This window comes from Melozone crissalis, unplaced genomic scaffold (genome assembly GCF_028551555.1).
Source record: "Melozone crissalis strain CALT ecotype California unplaced genomic scaffold, PUWL_Pcris_2 ptg000027l_1, whole genome shotgun sequence".
NCBI lineage: Eukaryota > Metazoa > Chordata > Aves > Passeriformes > Passerellidae > Melozone > Melozone crissalis.
In genome coordinates this window covers 76,651,446-76,674,943 of record NW_026535805.1, presented here as the reverse complement: position 1 = coordinate 76,674,943, position 23,498 = coordinate 76,651,446, and the positions used below count along the sequence as shown (strand labels likewise).

The following is a 23,498-nucleotide window of genomic DNA, read 5'->3' as shown; positions in this document are numbered from 1 at the left end:
AGCTCATGTTAAATCTTATTTATCTTCATCACTCAGAATACATCAGCTCTATCCAACACCACAATGCTAAATTAGAAAAAATTATTTCTGGACACTATTTTTGAATTATGCAATGAGTTAATTAGAATTTTTTCTTCATTCCTCACCAAACCCATTGCTGTGTCTGACTTCCCATTACAAGCTCATAATTAAAATAAATGCAACTGAATTAATAATTTTGTAGTTATATAATTATTTAAATAAATACATTGAAATGGGTTTTATAACTGAAGTGACTCTGATAGCAAATCACTCTGTGATTTCTATAGCAGGATCAAACGAATGCATCAATATAAAATGGGAGAGTCCTAAAGTGCACACTATGAAAGTCAGCATCTCAATTGAAGATCCTTAAAAGCACACACATATGAGAGTAACATGCCCTCAGACGCCTTGAGGTGTTTACTAAGTTCTGGCATAAAACAATTAAATAAATTAAAATGAGGAAGAAGTTCCATAGTTAGATTAGGGTTTCTCTCAGCTGTAAAAACTGGGCATCCAGTCAAAGGCAGTGGTCCAGGGCTTCTCTAGAGCCAGTAGACTGACAGGTGATGTTACTTCAGAAACTTGAAAGCCACCAAAGGAAAAATGACATATACAGATGGGATGAATTTCACAACAAGAAACTTTTCTCAGCTCTTCTGAAATCAATATATTGATGATGTCTAAGACCTGAAGTTACTTACTGGTTCTGCCTCGTCCTGTCATTCTCCCCCCCTCACCGTCTGCGTACATTGATGACACAGTAATAGCATATGGTGTGTCAGGCTGCAGCTTCTGTATCACCACACTGTTTTGTCGTCCCCCAACAGTCGTCTGCAGCAAAATAAAAGGAAAATATTAAAATCCCTTTTATACTCTCTATTTTGTGCTTATTGCTACAGTAAAGAACACAAGCATTGATGCAGAGTGGAAAACACTGTGATGTGTTTTCCACACGCAATGCTGCAATTTTCTTCTGACTGATACTGGCAGTAGACATGAACAGTAGTAATATTTAGTACATATTGGTTTTAGCAAGTTTAGACACAAAGCCACTATTCTTTAAAATCTCCAAACTTGAATAAAACTACAATTATAAATAAACTCCCAGTTCTGTACCAGCACAAATTATATTGTAACTCCTATCATTCTTTGTACTTTTAAGACTATCTGCACATTTTCAAAACCTATTCAGTTAAGGTGTTTGGCATAACACTTCCAATCATCTGCTGATGAACTGACAACAAGCAAGCATTTACACATCTTCGCATTTCATAGCAGTAGATTATTTTAATTTACAAGCAGACTATTTTAACTTACAATCAAAGGGGTTTTTTGTACTCAAGTGTACAAAGCTCCTTTCAAAGCACAAATGCTTTTATCATCCCATCATGGCTGCCTCTACATTTTAGTATCTGATTGCCTTTCAAAACCTGACCCTAAATGATCATGATGGTCTCAGCAGTTCTGTGTGCAGTTTTTGCAGACCTTTTTTTCTGTCTTCAGATCACCTGTGATTCGTCTTGATGCTGAGGCCATTGAAAGTCAGACAGGACAATAAAACCCCTCCCCAGAAATTATATTTTAAATATTTTGGTGTGGATTATTCTACTGCCTACCCAGCACCTACAGTTTAATAAAATATCAGAGTAGCAAAAGAAGGCAAGGAATTATGATCATATGACTGCAAGTCATTTGCAAAGAGACATTTAAATGCCATGAGCAGATTAGGAGAGTTCTGTGTGCTCTCCTCAAATAGAGATGTTTTCTCCAACTGCCACTGCTTGACTCTATTCCAGCTGTAAGCAATTAAGTCTATTAACCATATTCTTTGCACAGATTTCAAGAGAATGATCATAATTCCCTTTTACTCCACTGCCAGCAATTAATTACAGATGTTAATTAAACATATTGCTGTTCCTTATTTCTCTAGTGATTTCTCACTAAAATAGTGTTTGCTCAATATACATTTCAATTACCTCAACCCAAATGCATATTCCAGCTGTAAGCAATTAAGTCTATTAACCATATTCTTTGCACAGATTTCAAGAGAATGATCATAATTCCCTTTTACTCCACTGCCAGCAATTAATTACAGATGTTAATTAAACATATTGCTGTTCCTTATTTCTCTAGTGATTTCTCAGTAAAATAGTGTTTGCTCAATATACATTTCAATTACCTCAACCCAAATGCATGTTGTTCAGAAGAGAGTTAAAATGGGTGTGTAAATATCCAACTGATTCTAAAGTAAATATTCCTAGATATACTTCTGAACATGAGTGATCTCCAATTACAGAGGCGAGCTGAATGAATGTGGTTCTCATCTGAGACTGTTCCTCTGACTCATTTGACAGTAACCACAACAGCCTCCCACTAAAGAGTAGGGCATTTTTAAGTAGCACACATTTCTGATAAACAGCCTGACTGAGTTACCACTCCCAGGCTGGGTTGCATAGACTGCCAGTAGCCAAAACCATTTGTGCTGACAACACAGGGAAAGCTGGCTGATCTTAAAGTACTGTCTCTCCATAGCATTACAGCTTCTCATCATAGTAAAAGAATCTAAAATACCTTAAATACTTCATTAGCACATGTTTTGCATGTATTTCTCTTTACAGTTGCTACATCTGTGTGTTTATTCTGACCCTAGAGTGGTGAGAGAGAATCTCAACTGTTCACAGCATGTTCCATGGCAAAGTCTTCTGGTAACATGGGAATTACACTATGGAAATGATGGAAAACTCTGGACTATCAAAGTAGTCATGGTAGTTCATATTATTGATTGTCCTGACACCTCTATCTGTGACTTGTAGCCTTAGATGCTGATTGACTTATTCCTCAACACACTTTATTTTAGTTTTATCCATAGATAAACAGTTGGAGTTTATGAACTCAAAGATCTTTTCCAACCTGAATGAGTCTATGATTATACGATTTTTTGAGATAACAGGATACATCCAAAATTATTGCTGCTCAATTAAGAGTGTTCTAACTTGGATTTGAAAGGGGAGAAAAAAACAGTGGGAATATATACTTCTTCACTACAAATATAAATTTTCAAGTAAAAGATAATTAATATGTACAGTGTTGTGTTTTGAAAAGAAATTATTCCAATGGATTACTTTACAGAAGGTTGCATTTAAGGCTGAATAACTTAAGCACTTCAAAATTAGTTACCGACTGTTCAGGGCCATCCCCACTGATAGGCTGGTAAATGATCCTGTATCTCTGCACTCGACCACTGGCAGGATCCCATTTGACAGTCAAGCTGTGTGAAGTTGCATTGTACACCTGAAGGTTTCGTGGGCCACTCTTTGGGGCTGAGAAGCATAATAAAGAAAGGAATAAATATGTAGCTCACCCAAGAGCAGAGACAAACACTTCATTCTTATTTTTAAGGCTGCATGAATGCCTGATCAAGAGCTGAATATATTAAGGGGAACATAAACTGTAATGTTTGTAAAATAATAAACATGTGGTAATCTAGTGTTTAGTATTCTTCCAAATACACAATAATATTTATTAAGTGATCTCAGCTTTTTAATGTCAACATTCATCACAGTTTAGAAAAAGGGAGCTATGAGTTTCCTTCAATAAAATGGTACCTGGAAATTCAGATTCTTACCTTGTGTAGTGATAGGTACCAAGGGTACTAGGAAAAAAGTAGAAAGAATTTTCAGAATTCTTGTATGTGTATACTTTCTGTTTCAATAACTATGAATAACAACATGCAGAATCCCTTTATTTACTTACATGTTCTTTCACTGCCAATGAGCTCATCACTTTCTGATTCATCAGGATAGATGGCAGTAACTGAGACATCATATAATGTGTCTGGATTCAAATTTTCAAAGACCAAACTATTCTCTTCCCCATTTAAGATAGTCTTGTGAAGAAATTAAAAAAAAATATATATATAAATAAACAAAACCAAAACATACAAATTAAACAGGCAAACAGAGTGGGATATTACTGAGTTTTTACTCAGTAACATCACTGAACATGCTGTATGTGTTCTGCACCTTCTCACTGAATTTCCAAGTTACAGACCATTTATCAATTACATTTCTGAGTTTAAAAATACACCCTCTGAGATACTGCCCACAAGTACATAAGGTGGCTGTCTGTTCTTACCTCCTGTTTTTCTCCTCTTCCATAGGGCCCCCATGTTATTCTATATAGAGAGACATCTGGAGCTCCATGATCCCAAGTACCTCTGAAACTATTCGTGGTTATATCTGTGATTCTGAGATTGACTGGTGCTGGCACAGGCTCTATTATGAGAAAAGGAAAAATGTTCCACAAAATGTAACTACAAAATAAATACAGTTAAACAAAAGAATTACTCAGACAAATAATTTAGAAGATTAAGTAGAAGATTCATCTCTCAGCTGCCATGCTTCTAATGACTACAGTCAAACACTGTAGTATTACCCAGTCCACTCACACTAAGCAAATTATCCCTCATAAGGTCACATCATTAGGTCATTGTCTGATAAAATAGACCTCAGCAGAGGCCACTACTCACAGGCCTACTCAAAACAACTGAAGCCCTGGCTGTTACATTTTGGAGTTATATGGAGTGAATGTGAACTCCCATAGATGCAGCTCAAGTTCCTGCAGGAGTTTCTCACAAATCTTAAAATTCTTTATATAAGCCAAATAAGTCGCCACTTATTTAGAAAGAATTCACAGAGGTTAACTGAAGGTTAAGGAGGGAAAATATTATAGCCACTGGGAAGAAATATGTAAATAGGTAGAACCAGAGAATTAAACTTGAAATAATTTCTTTGGCAGACCTTTCCTCTTCTTTCCTTACAAACACATTCACACAAAACCACAGCTACAGAGCAAAGACTAGCACAACAGCAAGCAGGAAACCTCACAAGCACTTTTATATGCATCAGACTACCAAAAGAAAAATTCAGAAGAAAAAATGAGAATATTAATGGGTTTTTTCTTCTTTTTCATACCAGATGGAGGGGCAGTGAAAAGGTAAAATTACTCTTTTCTATTGTAGGTTTTCTGGTTAACTAAGTTCTTAAATCCTAAGCTTTGATCAGGATGAGAACTTCCTTGATAGCTGCTTTCCCCTTTCAGTCTGGCACATCTCTTGTACAGAGATCAGCTCTTACAGCTTGTGCAGCTCCATTTCCTTGCCTTTATTTGTTGAGGTTATTCAAATGCCACCTTTATGATTTAGGATCCCATGGGCTGCTTTAGCATCCCATGATGCAAAAACTCTCTTGGATCAGAGGCAGGATCATGTCTCTCTAATCTTCTAGTACATGGCCCAGCTTCTTACTCACTTGCCTAGATTTCTGCAAAGACTTGCTAAACCTTTCCTCTGTTCATATTTTCTTATGGATTCTACAACTACACTTCTCCTTCAGTCTTTAAATAGAAATAGTTTTGCTTCAGTGGCTCTTCACCTCTCTGCAGACTGCAGCGTCAGTGTTCACTGCAGTAAGACACAAGTCATCTAAGATTTCTGTGGTTTATTATATTGCAAGTAATGCTACAAGTGCAAATAAAGTATTTCTCAGATTAAATTAGAGCTTCACCTAAACTCAAAAACATATTGCAACACACACCATTTAAATCAAACATAAGACAAAAACAACCACAAGAATGATTATTAGGAAAACTTACGAGTGACAGCTTCTGCAGTTGTTGGTATGGATTCCCCTTCATCATATACAGCAACAACTTTTACATTGTACAGTGATTGGGAGGAAAGGTCAGAGAGAGTAATGCTGGTTTTGAGTCTGTCAAGTTCCACCTAAGAATAAAAACAGTGACTTAAAGGATTGTAAATTGCTCTATTTCTTACTCTGCATTTGCTCTAATGGCAGAAATTCCTGCACTGAAAAACAAAGTATTCTGCACTACATTTTACCATTTGCCCTTAAATTTACACTTAAACATTGAGAGTTCTCTACTAATTCCTTTGCAAAACATATTATATCAGATACACATAGTCCTTGTGGATCATTCACTGCTTTATTCCTCTGGAAACAAGGATGCAGACTGAACCTTTGGAAAATTCTGGTTCCTTTAAAAAATAAATTTAATTCTCCAAGAGCTGGTTTATGCCTAGTAGCACAATTAAGGTAAACTTGTACATAACTAGAAGACACCTCTAACAATGCTCACTCATGTTCTGTCAGGCAAAGAGGCTAACATACCTTTATTCCACTATCCTGTCCCCTTAATTGTAAGCTATTCTTAGACCTTGGTAGTATGACATTTAAGGAGAGCATAGAAATGGCTCTTTACCAAAACATATGAATATTCTCCAGTCAGTTTAAGGATTTTTTTCCTCCCTGGAGGAAGAGGAGGAAGAAGGGAGTACCCAAGAAATCTATCTTGTGCTCATTCAGTTTTGAAGAAATCCATACACTTTCTTGACTGCAATCACTATGAACTGATGTACTTTACTCTCACTGGTGAGTTATAATACTACCTTTACTGTTATTTTAGTAATCTAGCTTCTCAAAATAAAACTTCCCTAGTTCTTTAAAAAATTTACCTCCTTTACATCAGCATCATCAGCTATTTTATATCTTAGGATGTATTTTCGAACTTTTCCTGGGGCAGGATCCCAAACAACATTCATGGTGCTGTGAGTAACATCCTGAATTTTTAAACCTCTGGGTCCAGGCAAAGGTACTGTAAAAAAAATGGCAGTAGTCAGTGAATGCTATTCATAGCAGAGGCACAGATCTCTCTTAGATGGAAGTGAATTCTCTTTATGTCTTTCAGTTAAAGTCTTTTCAGTGAATGGAAGCAACCACTTTCTGACAAGTTGATTGTCCTGGGCACTAGATAAGAGAGTTCAGAAGCTTATTTTCCCAGCAATGAGCAAAATAGCTATAAACTATGGTAGTTTCACCTTTGTAACTTATGAGTGCAATACTTCCAGAGGTATCAGGGATTAAGACCATAACATTTGGTGACAATAGCCAATTTTCATCTACAGTCAATGGTTTAAAAATTTTGAGAACATAAAAGTAGCCATGCTGCATGCATCTAGACCAGAAGCATGCCTTTGCCCATAGCAAATGTTTAAGGAAAGGTATAAAAAAGGAAACCATTTTTAGATCTATTTTTTTCTTGATGTAGCATGCTTCTTTAGTATTCTCTATGCTTAAGAGGATGTCTGAATTTGGGAACAAGGTTTCTAAATTAATACAGGCAAAATTGAAACCTTTTAAAAACACTGTGATCTCAAGGTTTCCTTCATTATTCAAGTTAAAAATTATATTGTTCCCCTTTTAGTAGCTGGACCCCTCTCAATGAAATTGCCTTTGAGGCCTTCAGGAAATGTGCAAGTGTTAGAAAATACATGAAACATGGTTAAGATGGTCTTCTAAATTAAACAGATTATATTGCATGAAATTAAAATTAGGTGTTGCTGAAGCAATAACAAAGCAAAAATCAAGCTGTCCATACATGTCACTTCCTGTGTGGTGAGTGGGTCACTCTGCATATCACCAAACAATACGTAAGCTGTTAAAGTGTACTCAGTGTTGGGGATGAGATCTACCAGCTGCACCTCGTTCACTGACGGTCCCACACGCATCTGCGCATGAAAAATAACACACCATGTTTAAAAACTGAAGAAAGCAATGGCAGAAAAGCAAACAATGATTTAACTTCAAGGGAATTTTGTTTGTGAGATTCACAGTATATTTACAGTTTCCTGACTGATGTCATTGTATATAATATCCCAGTAAGTTCACTGCACTTCAAGACGTACATGCCAGTCTTTTGACTATTATGATACTCTAACATTTTTTCTTAATTTATTTTTGGTAGAGAACAGGTAGCAAAGACAAATTCTCTTACCTCTTTCTCTGTGGCTGGGACTGTAGCATTCACAGGTTCATATGTTAACAAATAGCCAGTAGCCCCATTGAGAGGTTCCCATCTCACTCGCATGTAAGTTGATCCAATATCATAAACATTCAAGTTTCTAACTGAAGAGATTGGCACTGTCAAATAAAAAATACATATTAGTTTATTTCATTCAGCTTCTTAATATTTTATATCACAATTCATACCACTGAGAATATTGCACATGGGTATTAGGGCATGTTATGGATAGTAGAGAGGCGATCTGCAAACACAGGTATTTAAATCCTTAGTTTAAGAATGAGGTAATGGTAATACTGTTTTGAATGTGGCCACAGATTTTTTACATACACGGCTAAAACTCTTACAGGTCAGCACTGGAACATTTTAATCTTGTAAAAAGCACATTAACTCATTTTATTCAAAATTTAACATTGAAAATTCTAATATGAAACAAAATGACTGGTTTGGGATCTGTATAAAGAGGATTTTTGTCCTCTCTTTTTGTTCTCTATATTTCTCAAATTACTAAATAAATGAAAAGTTTCCATGAAACCAGACTTCATAAAAATTATATACATTTTAAGGATTTTTTGACAAGCCTAATACAAAATTAAGAAGTGAAACGAACATCAGACATTCAATATTATTAAAGAGGCAGAAGAGTCATTCTATGTTGCATACAGCATAAATGTACCGGCAATCCATGTAGACAGCTCATAGGAAAAACATAGCTGAGTTATAACTCATAGAAGTGGCATAATTGTGTTGAATTAGCTTTTGCTAATTAGAAATAATTCTGTCTGGCAGTAGCAGGAATTAATTATGTAGCATAAACAATTTGGTTTTTATCAGATTTCAGGAATTTATAAACTTGGTCTTGTAATTCATGTCTGTTGTTCTAGTTTTGTGCAGCCATGCTTTATGAGCCTAGAAAGAAGTTGGGACTAATATTTTGTACTACACTGTAGGTTCACTTTGCTGAAGTCTTTGAGACAACAAGGTCTGAACAACCAGAGTAACACAATACAGTTTGGTAATTCAAATTAAATATTTTACTTCTGCTAAGAAGAAAATCCATAGTGCTGAAAGTTCTACTGGACAGCTCCCCAGGTGCCAAACTGGCTGTTAACATGTTATACAAGACCCATTTCTAACTTACAAGTTGTTTCCCTGCCGATCAGAGGTTCACTACTTTCATCTTCTACCACAGAAAACACGTTAACCACATATTCTGTTTCAGGTTGCAGATCTTTCAGAACTGTTGTTCTTTCCATCCTACTTACATAAAACTGTAAGAGAAGCAATGTTAATCACTGTAAGAATAATATTTTTGTAGTCTTATCTCTAAGAAAAGCAATCATTCCTTGTGAAACTGCAGAAATCAATGACGAGGAGATAAGTTTGGTCCTAATTTTGTATACATTTTGTCTGACAATATAGCATTATTTTTGCAAAGCAAGCTGTAGGGAATCCCAGACAGACACTTGATTCAAATTGTGCTGGATCTGCTTAGCATCACTTACAGTGCATTCTGATTTCACACATGGTTTACACTTCTATATCACTAAAGAACATAAAGAGAGGACCAGGGAATAAAGGGCCACTTTGGGAAAAATTCAAAATCTGGGATAATCTAGATGGTTACAGCACAAGGCACTGGAAACTCCCTGTAGAACAGAAATACCTGGAAGAAGTCAAATTGTAAAGTCAGTGTGCACTGGAACAACAGCTCAAACTTTAATCAAAGGTCAAACCTTGAACTCTCCATGAGCCAAATATAAGATTTAAAGCCACAATCAGAGATGGGACATTCAGAGCTAGGTACACAGAGGCACCTAACTACATTCTTCTAAACACTTCATATTCCTAGATACTATTCTGTTTGGTCAAAGACAGTAATGAGCAATTCAGATTTCCCAGGACCAAGAGTTGCCAGCCACTGGCTGTCTGTGAAGAGAAGCAGTAACCACAAGATAAGTTTCATCCTGTACAGTAAACAGTTTGGAGTCATATAGTGTTAATCTGAGCACTTCTTACAACCTGTGCCCCTCACTGTCTTGTTCTCTACAAAGAAGGAAATGCATTAAAAGGACAGGGGGCCTACCCACAAGTATGGTCAGAAAATTTCTGGTGCAGACATATTTGAACTACTATATGACAGTGGAATATCAAAATCAAGGAGTGACTAGAAATAGAAGACAACTCTTTATAAGAAATATATTTTATGACTGGATTCATGACATTAAAACAACCACGGTAATATACATGCTCCTATTTCTTGTAATTTTGCGTAACATTTACCAAGGCATGATATTCTTGACCTTAGGAGCATTTTTAAGTTGCTTTTGCACCCTACTCAGCACAAATTCAGAATGATATTAGCGTGATATGGAAGTCCAAGGTTATACTGGACATTGTAAAAGATGAACATACAATACTAACCTGTTTAGGGCTACCTCCAGAGGTAGGATAATATTCAACTCTGTATCTATCAACACTCTCAGGAGGTGGGCTCCATCTCAGTCTGAAAGAACGAGGTGTCACTTCTGAAATAACTAAATTTGAAGGAGGTGGCAAATCACCTGCAAGAGGGAAGCAAATTAAAAAGACATTCATTTATCTTGTCAGAAAGGGGAAAAATACTTTGTGTACTTGCTTATATTTATTTTCCTTGGGAATTCTTAAAACAACTGCATGAAGAGATAGCTCATATTAACCCACTCAAGATTAAACAAGTTCCCTGTAATTCCTGTTCCACTTCAACACCAGTTTTTCACTGAAGAATCATCAGTTAACATTACATACATGTTTTTTCATGCTCAGCTTTGGTTTTGGGCTGTCAGACATTAATACTTGAAAAGAGCAGGGCTGCTAAAATTTTCCTTATTGAATGAGTATCATCAAAAAACATGCCACAATGAATAAAAAGCTGACACACTAAGAAAGATACTTCACAATTCTGGGGAGAAAAAGAAGGCACATCCAGCAATGTCATGCTGTGTTAGTTACAACACAGTCACTGTTGGAAGGAAAGGAAGGAGCCCTGCAGGGTAGTCCAGGTGGTCTGCACTACTTCCTCACACCAGCAGCTGGAAAAACAGCCCACGGCTAGCACAGTGTTCCCAATAAGTAATAAAAAGGAACTAGCAGTGCAAGCACATAAATGGATAAAGAATGAAACAGACTGAAAACGTGATGTACCTGGACCTTTCACACTGTTACACAGATTCGTGGTTACATTATCAACAATGGTAGCCAGGAAGGAGAAGTCTGCAACATTGTAAGCATGGATGTCATCTGGATCTGTTGCAATCTGCTTCAATTCATTTTCATCTGCATTTTTAATACCTTACAAGAGAAGAAGAAAGAAAAACCTGTTAGAAATTATGGCCATGAAGCACAATAACATGCAATTGTCCCTAAACACATTCTTCAAATAACCTTTCATGAACTTATGTATGTGGCCACTTCTCTGTTGGTTTAGCTGATGAGCAGAGGGGGTTGCTGCAGGCCATGCCTTCATGGAGTACTTACCAATTGCATACAGTTCCACTCCCTCATCTCTGAGTTTTCTTGAAGGGGCAACTACATCATCTTGTGATTTGCCATCAGTGATGAGAACACCAATTTTGCGAGCTCTGGGCCTTAAGCCAGCAACTGGCTTGAAGTTGTTTTTTAGGATGAAATCCAAGGCCATTCCTAGCATGACACAAAGAAAGTACCCATCACTGTAAACTGTTTGCATATAATAGTCACAGTAAAAGAAATTAGTGCATCCTGGTGACTTCATTCTGACAACATAGTTCCACTGTTTATTTCCTCATAGAAGCATCTTGAATCTAATTGCAGCCCATCATCTAGATCTGAGCAACTGATACTATTCAGGTGCTCTCTTACCTGGTGTTGATCACCCTCCTGACTCCCACTACCCCTCCTTCTGGTTCCTGGTTGTCTTCATCCCAACCCTGAAATGGACCTGACCTTTCTTCTTTTCATAGGCTCAACAGCAACACAAGCTCTTCATCATCCAAAACCTCTTCTAACACATTTCCCCTGAGTTTATAAGCCTATGCTGTACCTCTTCTTTCCCAACCATACTGAGCTGAACTGTTAAGTCCTTTTCACCAGAGACACATTTGAGTTCACGGAACAAAATCAGGGTCAGCTACTAGAATAATTTTCATTGGAGCTAAAGTAAAATCCTGGCACTGTGACATACCTGTTAGAGTATTGCCTCCTTTATATGGTAAGTTGGCTACAGCCTCTAACAAAGACTGTTTGGTTCGGTAAGCATTGAGATTCCATTCTGTCCTGGGATCACCACTATATTGTGCAAGACCTGGGAAAAAAGCCACCATTTACTCAGTCATTATGTGTCTCTGTAGCAGTTATGCTCCATTTTCCCTCCAACATATGAGAACTTACCAATCTGCACTTTGTCAGGACCAATATCAAAAACTTCAACAATACGGGCAATGAAGTTCCTGATGGTTTTAAAATTTGGCCTCCCGATACTCCATGAGCCATCCACCAGCAGCACAATATCAGCTTCTGCTCTGGTTCTACATTCTAAACCTGCCGTGTCAACCAGAAAAATATAGCCTTAGCATGATGGCTTTCTTTCCCCATCCTTTTAGATGACATATGTCATTAGTTAGCTTCCAAAATAGCTCTAGTTTTATTCACTGGCACTCCGTCAAGTATGACCTATTTGAGAGCATTATTCACACTAGTCAGTGGTTCCATGGCAAAAGCTGTCTAAATTCCTTCATGTATGTTTCCTTTTAAAAATAAGCCTTTGCAAATGTCAAGGCCAGTGTTCTCTATTGTCATGTCATTGTCTGTTTTGGCCTTTAAATATGGCTGATCACTTGATTTCAGAAGTTTTGTACAAGACTACTAAACAAACCACTGATATGGCAGTTAGCACTATTAGATCATACAATTTTATGGTATCTTAGTCTGCCACATATAGCTAAATTACTAATTAATTTTCAACCATGTAATAGTGGGATTAACACTATGTATTACAATCACTTTCACATAAATAGCATTCCTCAATTTTCAGGGGAAAAAGACATAATAATACGTGTGGTATAGAAGTTTGCATGTACAGAAAAGAAAGAGCACAATCCAGAGAAGACACACAAACATAAACACAGGTCAAGAGATACAGAGGGAACAAGAACAAACATTCATATAAAGCTGCAATAATCTCTAAAGGTAGGAAGTTATTTCAGATATCTTCAGTTTACAAATTACAAAATAAAATAAATAAAATATGCATCATATTGTTTTCATCACAAGGAAAATCACAAAATATTTATACAAAACAGAAAGAGACACAATAATTTTATCCACAGCCATTTGCAAAAAAGAAAAAAAAAAAAAAAAGCCAAAATCCTTTCTCTCTTTTTTTTTCCTGTAGCTTCTGTTACCAGCTGCAATTTTTCTGGCTTCCTGCCATCAGAGCTTCTGGTCTTTATATGGAAGAAATCCCATTGAGAAAAATCATCCACACTCATCACAGTTGAAAGATATTGTGATTTCATTTATGTTCCACAGAATTGATCCAGCACTGAAGACTCATGAATATAACTATTCCATGTACCTGGGGGTTAAAAGCATGATCCTCTTCTGCACAGAAAATATAGATCTAGTCTTTAGTCAGGACAATAAAATCAGTTGGGAGTAGGGTTTAAGTCAAACCATGTTAGTTCAAAAAATTGCATGCATAACTTTTATATGAAAGTTAAAGTTAACTTTATGTACAATTAAAAAGTTAATCTATTTTGACTTTTATGTTTCTTTCAATATATTATAGTCCCCCACATGGAAAATTCTAGTAAATGTGCCATATCTAGGGTGATTTTCCCCCCATTAATAAATAATTTACTGTTACATTTGCTGTCCAAGATATAAATTCATTTTTCACATTAACCATTTCTCAAATCTATGCATTAATAAAACTAATTAGCTTAAAGAGTACAACACTGAAAACAGAAATGAGAGCTATTATAATGAAAAATAACAAACGACTCTTTGTGCAATTTTTTGTTGCCAGCCTTATGAAAGCTTTAGTCTAATGCCTCTCCTGGCCTGTTTTAGGGGTTTTTTTCAGTTTACCCTCTATTATTAGACAGAGTAGGACAATTATTTAGGAAGTTTCTAAAAATGTTTCAATAAAGTCATATACAAGATGAGTATTTTTTACACAGCCCAATGTGAGCTAAGCAAAAACAGTATAGTCAGCTGTCAGAAACCTCTTTTTCTTTATTTAACTCTGAAAGGACTTTGCAGTTAGGTTCTTTCTCCTCACCAAATTCTCTCTGATGTTTATCCAAGCATTGAAATGGCAGAGGAGAAAAGGCTTTACTTATTCATATATACTTGTCTATTCAGAAGCAGACCTGCTTTTTCATGCTTTCCATGAAGGACTGAGTCCTGAAACCTTCTTCAGCTGGTAGAATTGAGAGTATGGTGAGCACAAATATTAACAGAGGCCTATTAAGCACACCAAAGGGAGGTAAATATCATAAAAGTCAAAGAAGTCTTGAAAGAAAGGTTTACTAGCTACAGGTTTACTAGTGAGAAGCTCCCAGAGATACTGGAGAGCACTCTGCAATTGCCTCTGTGAAAAAGTCTCCTCCTATTATAGAAAAAAGAACCAAAAGACCAAACAATTACTATGTTGAATATAAACTTAAATAATATGCATTAACACTAGGACGTTCCAAACTATCAGATGTTTGTTCATTATATCATCTTAGTCTTAAAAGTCACCATATAAGGACAAGAAAAGGGCCAACAATCTGCTTAAAATTCCTTGTTCTACTCCTGTGAAGACCCCTGTAGATGAGCCATGATCTCTGTTCAAAAATTTGACCTTATGTGATCTAACACAGATGTGGACAGCTTGAAAATGCAATGCAGATGGCTTTGAATAATCAGCAAAACACAGGTTGCCTGTTTTATCATCTTTGTAAGATCATCTGGAGGGTGCAGAGGACTAGAACTGTGAACTGGGTCATGCTTTGTGGTCATTTCAGAACAGGGTTTATGTCATCAGGGAGGGGAATATAATGAATCCTGTAAACAAGTATGTGCATTAGAAAAACAAAAAGGAAATGTAGTAAACTTTTTTATCTTTTTTTTTTTTTAATCCAAAAGACAAGACTGCCTTTTCTTCAATTCAGTCATGTTTACCTCTAGATAAAAATGGCTCCGTAGTAGTATCTGAAAGGGTGGTCATCTCTTGTCCAACCAGAGGGTTGCTCTCTCCTCCTTCAAACATCCCAAAAACATTTACCTTATAGGTAGTTCCTGCCCTGAAATAGTCAAAGAGGTGTACTTTAACTAAAGTCATTTGGCAAGTAAAATGTTAAACAATTCACTTATTAAATTCTTACAGAAAAAAAATACCTAATGGAAAAGAAGGTGCTAAAACATGAAGCCCAAATACTGGCTCTTCCACAAGACATTGATGTTTCAACAATTCAAAAGCTGATTTTACACTCTATAGTTAAATTTATAGCCTTCCTCATTCAAGTTATTTAATTCTGTGAAGACAAATTTTCCAGGCAGCCAGAGATCAGGTTAAGAAAACTAAAGACCTGATTGAATTTAATCAGGCCAGGAACATAAAGGCCAACAAGAAAAGTTTTTATGGTACATTGATGATAAAAGGAAGACTAGGGAGAAAATGGGCCTCTTCCAGAAGAAAACAGGAGACCTGGTTACCTGGGATATAGAGAAGGCTGAGGTGCTGAATTATATTTTTGCCTCAGTTTTCACTGAAAAGTGCTCCAGCCACACTGCTGGAAGGTCACAGAGGGCAAATTAAGGGACTGGGAGTGATGCCTGGGCTGCATCACAAGAAGCAACCAGCAGGTCAAGAGAGTTGATTCTCACCCTCTATTCTGCTCATGTGAAACCCCACGTGAATTACAGCATCCAGCTCTGTAGCCACCAATATAAGAAGAGCTTGGACCTCTTGAATGAGTTCAGAGGAAGATCAAAAAATGATCAGAGGGATGGAGTACTTATCCTGTGAGGACAGGCTGAGAGTTGGGGTTGTTCAGCATAGAGAAGAGAAGGGTCTGGGGAGATCTTATGGTAGGATTCCAGCACCTAAAGGGAGCCTAAGGAAAGCTGGAGAGGCACTTCTGACATGGGCATGTAGGGACAGAGAGTAATGGCTTTAAACTGAGACTAGGTTTAGATCAGATATGAGGAAGATGCTCTTTACTGTGAGGGTGGTGTGACACTTGAACAGGTGGCCCAGAGAAGTTGTGCGTGTCCCATCCCAGGGCATGAAGGCCAGGTTGGATGGCAACCAGATCTACTGGAAGGTGCCCACAGCAATGAGGTTGGAACTAGATGATCTCTAATGTTACTTTCAACCCAAATCCTTCTATGACTGTATGATTCTTTGACTTAATGATCCCATTTTAATTATATTTAGTATACTTGCCTAACAGATTTTGACTTAGTGGGAAGCCTGCTTTAAAAATCTAAGCCTCTGAGAAAATGAATCAAGAGCTAAACTAAGCATCTTTTGAGAAACATGAGACAAGAAACTTTTGAAAGTAAACTTTAGAAATCTCAATTATCCTTCATTATTCCATTATCTTTCTCATATGTGAAATACAGCTCCAGCCTATATATCTTTGGCTCCTTCAGTTCCTGTGAGAACACCACAAGTGATGTAAATGGATAATCTTGGAAAGAAACCTGCCAGGTACCCTTCAGAGATGGCATAACAGGATTTTCATAGCTAATTGACAAAATTACTTGCTTAACTTACAGCAGATTTTACAAGGCGTTTCAATACCAGATCACAATTAAACAAAATCCTAGACTAAAGTTATTTAAAGGAAACTGAACAAAACAAAGCAAAAACCAGTATGAGGGAGTATGCATACCTAAGCTCCTCCAATACCACGGTGCTGTCATAGGGCCCCACTATTAATTCTCCAAGGCTCCCATCATCTTCAGTAGGGTGGAAAGTTACTTTGTACCCCTTCACTCTCCCTGGGGCTGGCTCCCAGGTTACTCTGAAACTTGACATAGTTGAATCTGAAGTTCTCAGATTTCGAGGTGGCTTAAAGGGAGAGGCTGAAAGGGTGGGAAACAAAAGAGTTTAGATCAGGTCTACACATGGCAAAAAAACAACAAGTATGCTTTTAAGTATATATATATATATATATATATATATATATGCAAATCTAGTATTAGTGACAGTCCTAAACTCTTTGTTCCTTTCTTCCGACACAAAAACAAGTATTAAGAAGTGAAAGATGAGATTCCTGGCACTTACTTTTAGCTATCTAACCAGTAGGTACGTGGGCTAAGTCTATTTTTGAGGCTCCCTCTGCAGTCAATGGACTGAGGGATAAATTGTCTGGCAGCTAAAGCAACTTCACCAACCACAGGCGTGGCAGTGTGTCAAAAACCAATTCTTCTGAGGAGTGCCAGCCAAACAGCTGGTCAAGGTTTTTAGGTCAAGAGCAACTTCCTCAGAAGACTAACAGCTGCCCACTGCAGGGCAATACTCACAGACAATGGCTACAAGCTGTTGCTAGCTTCTGCATTTTGTGCAACTTTTGCTTGTGTGCAACTCTAAAGTGTAGTCATGGAAAATAATGCATCAGTGTAAGCTCAAAGTACAAAAAAAAAAGGGAATTAGAGTAAACAAAAAACTACCACTATTGCTTTGGCCTGAAAGACAGAGGAAAAAACATTTGCCTTGTCCCTGTGCCTATGTCTAGCTATAGCCAAAAAATCATAAATGTCCTCAAAATGTGAGTTCTGCTGAGAAACAGTAGATATACTCCTAACTCACAAGGAAAAGTACAGATTCTCTGTCTCATCTCTCATCATACTCCCTGAATTATCATGATAGCTTCCACTAAAAAGATGACTCAGGCCTCACTTGCTTCCAAAGAGTGTTTAACACCACAGTTATTTAGACTGAAAGCAGAGACATATCTGTATCAAGATGAAAAGTTCAAAAATCAAAAGCAGCTGGATTATCTAAAATTTATCTCAGTATAATTTTCAGCATTAAACAACTACATATTGTTAAAGAGCTGCTCAAGTTTTTGTGACTCCTTTATATCAAGCACATTTTAGGTTAAGAAGAAACCTTTCTTCAGTAACTGAGGTGCTGATATCTCCACTTTTAGGATACCTTTATCTTACTTCCTGTCATTCAATATAACGTATATTCAGAAAACAGAGAATGGCATGAACTATCTACAGAGTACCTCTGCAAATGGCACTAGAGTCAGACAGGCAGAAACATCTTGAAAAAAATTCTCTTTAGTTAATAGCTTTCCATCTATGGAAGCAGAAAACTGACAATAAATCTGATTGATCTGAACATCTAGAGAACATTTCCTTACAAAATATAAGACCAGCATCACATTCCTACTAAAGGTAGAGTAGAAAATGAGTTTTTCTTTTTCCACAAAAATAACTTCACTGAGACTTAATAAACGTTTTAAAGTTTCAGTTTCTGAGGGAGAAGACAGCCTGTCCAAAAGACCATGAAGTCCGACTTCCACAGATGAATCTTCAAAATCATCTACTCCCTCTTTTTAGTAGCTTGGGTTTTCCACAGAAAATATGGTGACCAGAGAAGACAAACCTAAATAACAGGATGATGGGTAGCTATTTAATCAATACCCACAAGCAAAAGGCAAAATATGCAACAGCAGACAACATTTGATTAAGTAGCCTGTCTTCCTTACAAAACACCTTGTTTGAACTTCTGATGACAGCATTTCAAAACAATTCCAGTATTTTCAAACAGATTTTACACTGTACTTACACCTCTTAATATCAACAGCAAAAAGCTGTGCTCAGGCTATGCCACAATGAAATTTCAAACAAATCAAACTCTCTTCTCAACTTATAACATTTTCTTCAATTTTCCTATCAATTCATGATCTTGGCAGACTCTGCCATGCTTTTCTATGTTTCCTGCTTATTAATTTTAAGCACAAAACTTGCATTATGAAATCCTGTACAACCTTGTGGTACATACCTGTTGTTCCTTCTCCTTTTCTTGATTTCCCGTGTCCAAAATCATAAATTGGAACAACAGTTATGTCGTACGTGGTGCGGGGCTTAAGTCGCTTGAGCACGATGCTGGTGGCAGGGGCATTTACTCTCCCAGACATTTGCCTGCCTCCGCTGCGTGCTCTGTAGTTCACACGGTAAGACAAGACTTTCCCAGGCGCAGGCTGCCACTTAACTCTCATTGTATTTTCCGTCTCGTTGTCTACTGTCAGAGTCCTGGCATTTGGCGACACTTTTCAGTGTAAAAATATGGATAAATTTTTACTTTTTCATGTACAGATATATTCAAACGCATGACTACAAAATTAGTGCTGCTGTACTAAAAAATAAAATTGCCCTTTTTAAAATTCCAGTATTTGATTGTGGGGAAGACACAGGGGAATCTCACAGGCCATTGCTAATTATTTTTTAATTGTGATGGACTAAACAACCAGATGTTTGGTTTTCACTACTGAGACAAAAAAGGGGGAAGTATAAATCACATGATGACACAGCATAACTGGGAGTTTTACTTAGTAATGTTTTTCATTAATCCATTAAATAACAGATTCAGCACTCTCAAATTGATAAATTATAAAGTCATTGATTTTCATCAGCTCAATGTCCTATAGATTTTCTAAGTTTTGACCTCACAGGTCTGATAAGGTACTGATGAATACCTAAACAGCTGGTTGTTGAACCCCATGCAAACCGTCCTTCAAATAGATGTGAGTGACTTTCCAAATGCTTGGAAAATCACTCATCACAACATAGCATATGTGCTGAAATAGGCCTTTGAACTAATAAAGCATTTTCTCGACAAATTGCAGCATTCAGCTTCTAAGAGATATTTTCCAGACTGTACAAATGGTATAAATAATCCCAAGTGAACTGACAGGTATGCAATGCTGGCTGTCAGCCAAAATAAGCCATCTAGGTTTTGGCAAAGCTGAACCCTCTTGGCATGGTGGAATCGGTCAGTATTTCAACACACAGTAAGGTAGGCGTTGTAGCTCCTAGGGACTGACAATTTCTAATTGTGTGTATGCCAGAAAGATACAATAGTTTCAGGCTATTAGCCCCAGGTGTGGAGCTATTGGTAGGCCTAACAGCAAGTTCCCTCAGTCAGTACACAGAGAGTCAGTACAAATGATAAGGCTAGCTACCCACCTAACCTGGAAGAGCTAGAACAGCTGGTGTTGCTGTGCTTGAACCAAGAAGGAAGCCGTGGCACGGCAGTCTGCTAGTCTGCTTTGACTCTGGGGAGTCAGCTCTTACTAACAGCAGCAACCACTACTCTTGCAAAACCTTGCGAACAACCGCTCTGGGTCAAGGACAAAGGTTAACGTAATTCAGCAGCCTGTCTCCAGCAGTAGTCAAAACAGATGCTTAGGACAGAGCACAAGAACATGTAAACACACATGATGCTTCCCCAGAGCCCTCCCTCAGGCTCTGTCTTTGCATGGCCCCTTTAGGCAAACAACAGGAATGTCAAGCCTTATCCAGGACATCCCTTCATTCATTCTGACTCCTTCACTTGCAGTTCCTGCTACAAAGAAACAAGCCATCCCTGGGCTCTGTGTTTTTTCACTTTGCCTCTCCACTGCAGGAGAGGCTTGAGCGTCCTTTGACCAAATACAATATCATGGTTTGCAAATAAGAAAAAGAGCCCCAGAAAGGTAACTAACAAACAACAAAATCACCCAGTGAGCCTCAGTTTGAGGACTGTGAAGATTGGAAGGGCAATAACTTGGAAAGGAAACTCATGGATTCTGTGGGAATGCACCCCATCTTTCCGCCTTGCTCTATCCATATTTCCTTCACCTGATTTTTAGCAATCACACCAAACCTATAAAAGGCTGAATTCAGAGTAATATGCAGACCAAATCATATCTTAATTTGGAAGTAATTCTTGCTGAATCCAAACCTATATGAAATAGAAGAGATTTCTTTTTCGGTTTTTTAATAGTCCAACAAAATGTCAAAATTGGCTGAGCTGAGGTGGCATTTTGGTTTGGGGAAACTTTCCATAAAAAATAAAAAAGAAAGGGGAAAAATAAGGTCCATTTTATTTTAAAATTATAATTTCATCAAAAACAGAATGTTAAAAATGGTGGTAATGTATTACACTTACCATCAGTAAAAGCCTCTCCTTCTACTGGGTCTCCTTCTCCACTGCTGTAGGCTGCATATACTGAAATCCTGTATTTAGTCTCTGGCTCCAAGCCTTCTATCACAGCATCCACTGTATTTCCTGGGACTCTCTTCTCTCCCACGGTATCATCATAATGTGATTTCCATACTATCCTGTAATGGTTAACTGTTCCTGGAGCTGGTGTCCATGATAACCCAACTGTAGTGTCAGTTATGTCTGTGGTAACTAAATTACGTGGTGAACCACGTTCTGCAAGAAAGAAAACAGCAAATTCTGTCTTAAACACAAATAGCACAAGTTAGCAAAGTACAAATGTAAAAGCCAAATGGTCTTAAAAGCTAAACCAAACCTTTCCCATTAATATTATTTTCAATAACATACGAGGGTAGTCCCAAGAGAAAATAGATGAAGGTTTCAACAAAATGCTTAAAGCTAACTTTAGACTATGAATGATCTTATCCCAACCATGTAAGATACTTAGCAGTCATGCTTTAGAATATGCAAAATAACAATGGCAGTATTGAAAGACCTGGAATGAAGCCAGTGCTTAAATGTGGTGCAGCTCACTTAGGTAAATTTTAACTCTCAAAAAAATGATTTTATTTCATTCATTCATCGTCATTGTTATGTGTGTACCTTTTTTCCAAGAGTTAAATAATGGAGACTTTTCACAGAATCACAGAATCTGTTGAGTTGGAAGGGACCCAGAAGGATCACCAACTACCAGGCCTGCACAGCACCATCCCCAGGAGTCACATCATGTTCCTGAGAGAATTGTCCACACACTTCTCAAACTCTGTCAGGCTGGTGCTGTGACCACTGCCCTGGGGAGCCTGTTCCAGGGACCAACCATCCTCTATATGAAGAACCTTTTTCTAATATCCAACCTAAAAGTCCCCTAACACAGCTTCAGGCCATTCTTTTGGTCCTGTCACTGGTCACCACAGAAAAGAGATCAGTGTCTGCTCCTGTCTTCCCTCTCATAGTCAACTTTCCACCAAAAAGGACTCCCAGGTCCCTTTCCATGGCACTGCTTTCCAGCATCTCATTCCCTGCTGTGTCTGTACACCCAGGGTTGCCCATCCCAGGTGCAGAATCCAGCACTTGCCCTTATTGAACTCCATATGCTTGATGATTGCCCAGGCCTCTAATAAGAGTACTTTCTCTGACAACTTTATTTGGTTATTTATTAGTACTAGTATATTCCAGAGTCCCACTTTCCAGATCAGCTATTTCATTTTATGTTCACAACTAATTTGCATGTGTTTACGTCATCCCACACTTACTGTAGAAAACACTCTCCATCTTTCCATTCATAAGATCTTTACCTCTTTCCTCCCTGTAGTTTGTTTCAGCCAAAGGGAACAAAGGAAGCAGCTCATTAGTCTGTGAAATCCAGTGTCAGATGGATATGTGAGTCTCCCCTAACACACCAGAGTAGTTCCTCTGCTTAAAAATTCATCTCATTGGTCTAAAGTGGTGCAGTGAAAGGAGTGCCTCTGCTTAATCTTCAATGTACATTTATAACATATGGTCAATTTTCCTCTTGCAATGGCTTGCTTTTGATAGCAGAAAAGGAGCATTGACTGGTGGATTTAGTGCAACAGCCTCATCATAGAAAAATCTGCAAAAGGGCTCTATGAAACCAGATCCACATAGACAGAGAAGTACTCAGTTCTTTGGTGTGTATTCTCTGTGGGATTTCTCACTGTACAGGACATTCCTGAGTGGCTCCTGCTTAGCAAGAGGACTTAAACACTTGGGGTGGCCTCATGGCATCACAGTTAAGTTTTACCCTCACTGATAAACGTATGTCCTTATACTAATCCATAGCAGCCACAGGAGGAGAATCAAAATTCTTTGAACACAGAGGAATTCAATACTTATCCACTTTCCACTACTTAGACTCATTGCAAGAACAGACCTCACTACATTCAGAAGTCTGAAGCAGTTTCAGGCTGAGCAGAAAATTGCTCAAAGTCATAGTCTGAGTTTTCACTTTTCATATTCATTTGTCTTTTACTTCCACCACAATCTGCAACATTTCCAAACACAATCCCAGTGGAGCAGAAAATATTAGCTGTAGAAAGTTTGGTTTTGGAAACATCTCCTTGCTGGTGCAGCTTCATTAAAAGTGAGATAACTAATCCCACTTGACTTAATGATGAATAGAAATTAATGTCAACCTATCAGAGATTCACCAGCTACACAGAATGCAGAATCAGAGAGTACCACAACAATCACAAAGATGACTCTCAAGTACACCTAACAGAACAAGTGTTGTGGAGGGATTCTGATTTTAATTCAGTCTTAGGGACATTCCATCATGTTTTTCTGGAGACAGTTCTTTTTCTGTTCTAACTCTGCATCAGTTCTTAAAATTGTACCCTTCAAA

General features: G+C 37.6%; 1 protein-coding gene across 3 annotated transcripts in view; it reads right to left on the bottom strand.

Moving 5' to 3' along the window:
* COL12A1 (collagen type XII alpha 1 chain) overlaps positions 1-23,498 on the bottom strand; it is a 99,975-nt gene that overhangs the window by 45,038 nt on the left and 31,439 nt on the right. For all 3 annotated transcript variants that reach the window (XM_054280625.1, XM_054280622.1, XM_054280624.1), the window contains 19 exons: positions 21,083-21,352; positions 18,935-19,201; positions 16,809-17,001; positions 15,091-15,212; positions 12,310-12,459; positions 12,104-12,223; positions 11,419-11,583; positions 11,086-11,232; positions 10,327-10,466; positions 9,044-9,173; positions 7,876-8,021; positions 7,480-7,609; positions 6,557-6,696; positions 5,677-5,806; positions 4,159-4,298; positions 3,778-3,910; positions 3,650-3,676; positions 3,202-3,344; positions 726-855 (listed from right to left, as the gene is read on the bottom strand). In XM_054280625.1, the coding sequence (XP_054136600.1) occupies positions 726-855; positions 3,202-3,344; positions 3,650-3,676; positions 3,778-3,910; positions 4,159-4,298; positions 5,677-5,806; positions 6,557-6,696; positions 7,480-7,609; positions 7,876-8,021; positions 9,044-9,173; positions 10,327-10,466; positions 11,086-11,232; positions 11,419-11,583; positions 12,104-12,223; positions 12,310-12,459; positions 15,091-15,212; positions 16,809-17,001; positions 18,935-19,201; positions 21,083-21,352 (2,823 nt within the window). The remainder of the gene's footprint in view (positions 1-725; positions 856-3,201; positions 3,345-3,649; positions 3,677-3,777; positions 3,911-4,158; positions 4,299-5,676; positions 5,807-6,556; positions 6,697-7,479; positions 7,610-7,875; positions 8,022-9,043; positions 9,174-10,326; positions 10,467-11,085; positions 11,233-11,418; positions 11,584-12,103; positions 12,224-12,309; positions 12,460-15,090; positions 15,213-16,808; positions 17,002-18,934; positions 19,202-21,082; positions 21,353-23,498) is intronic.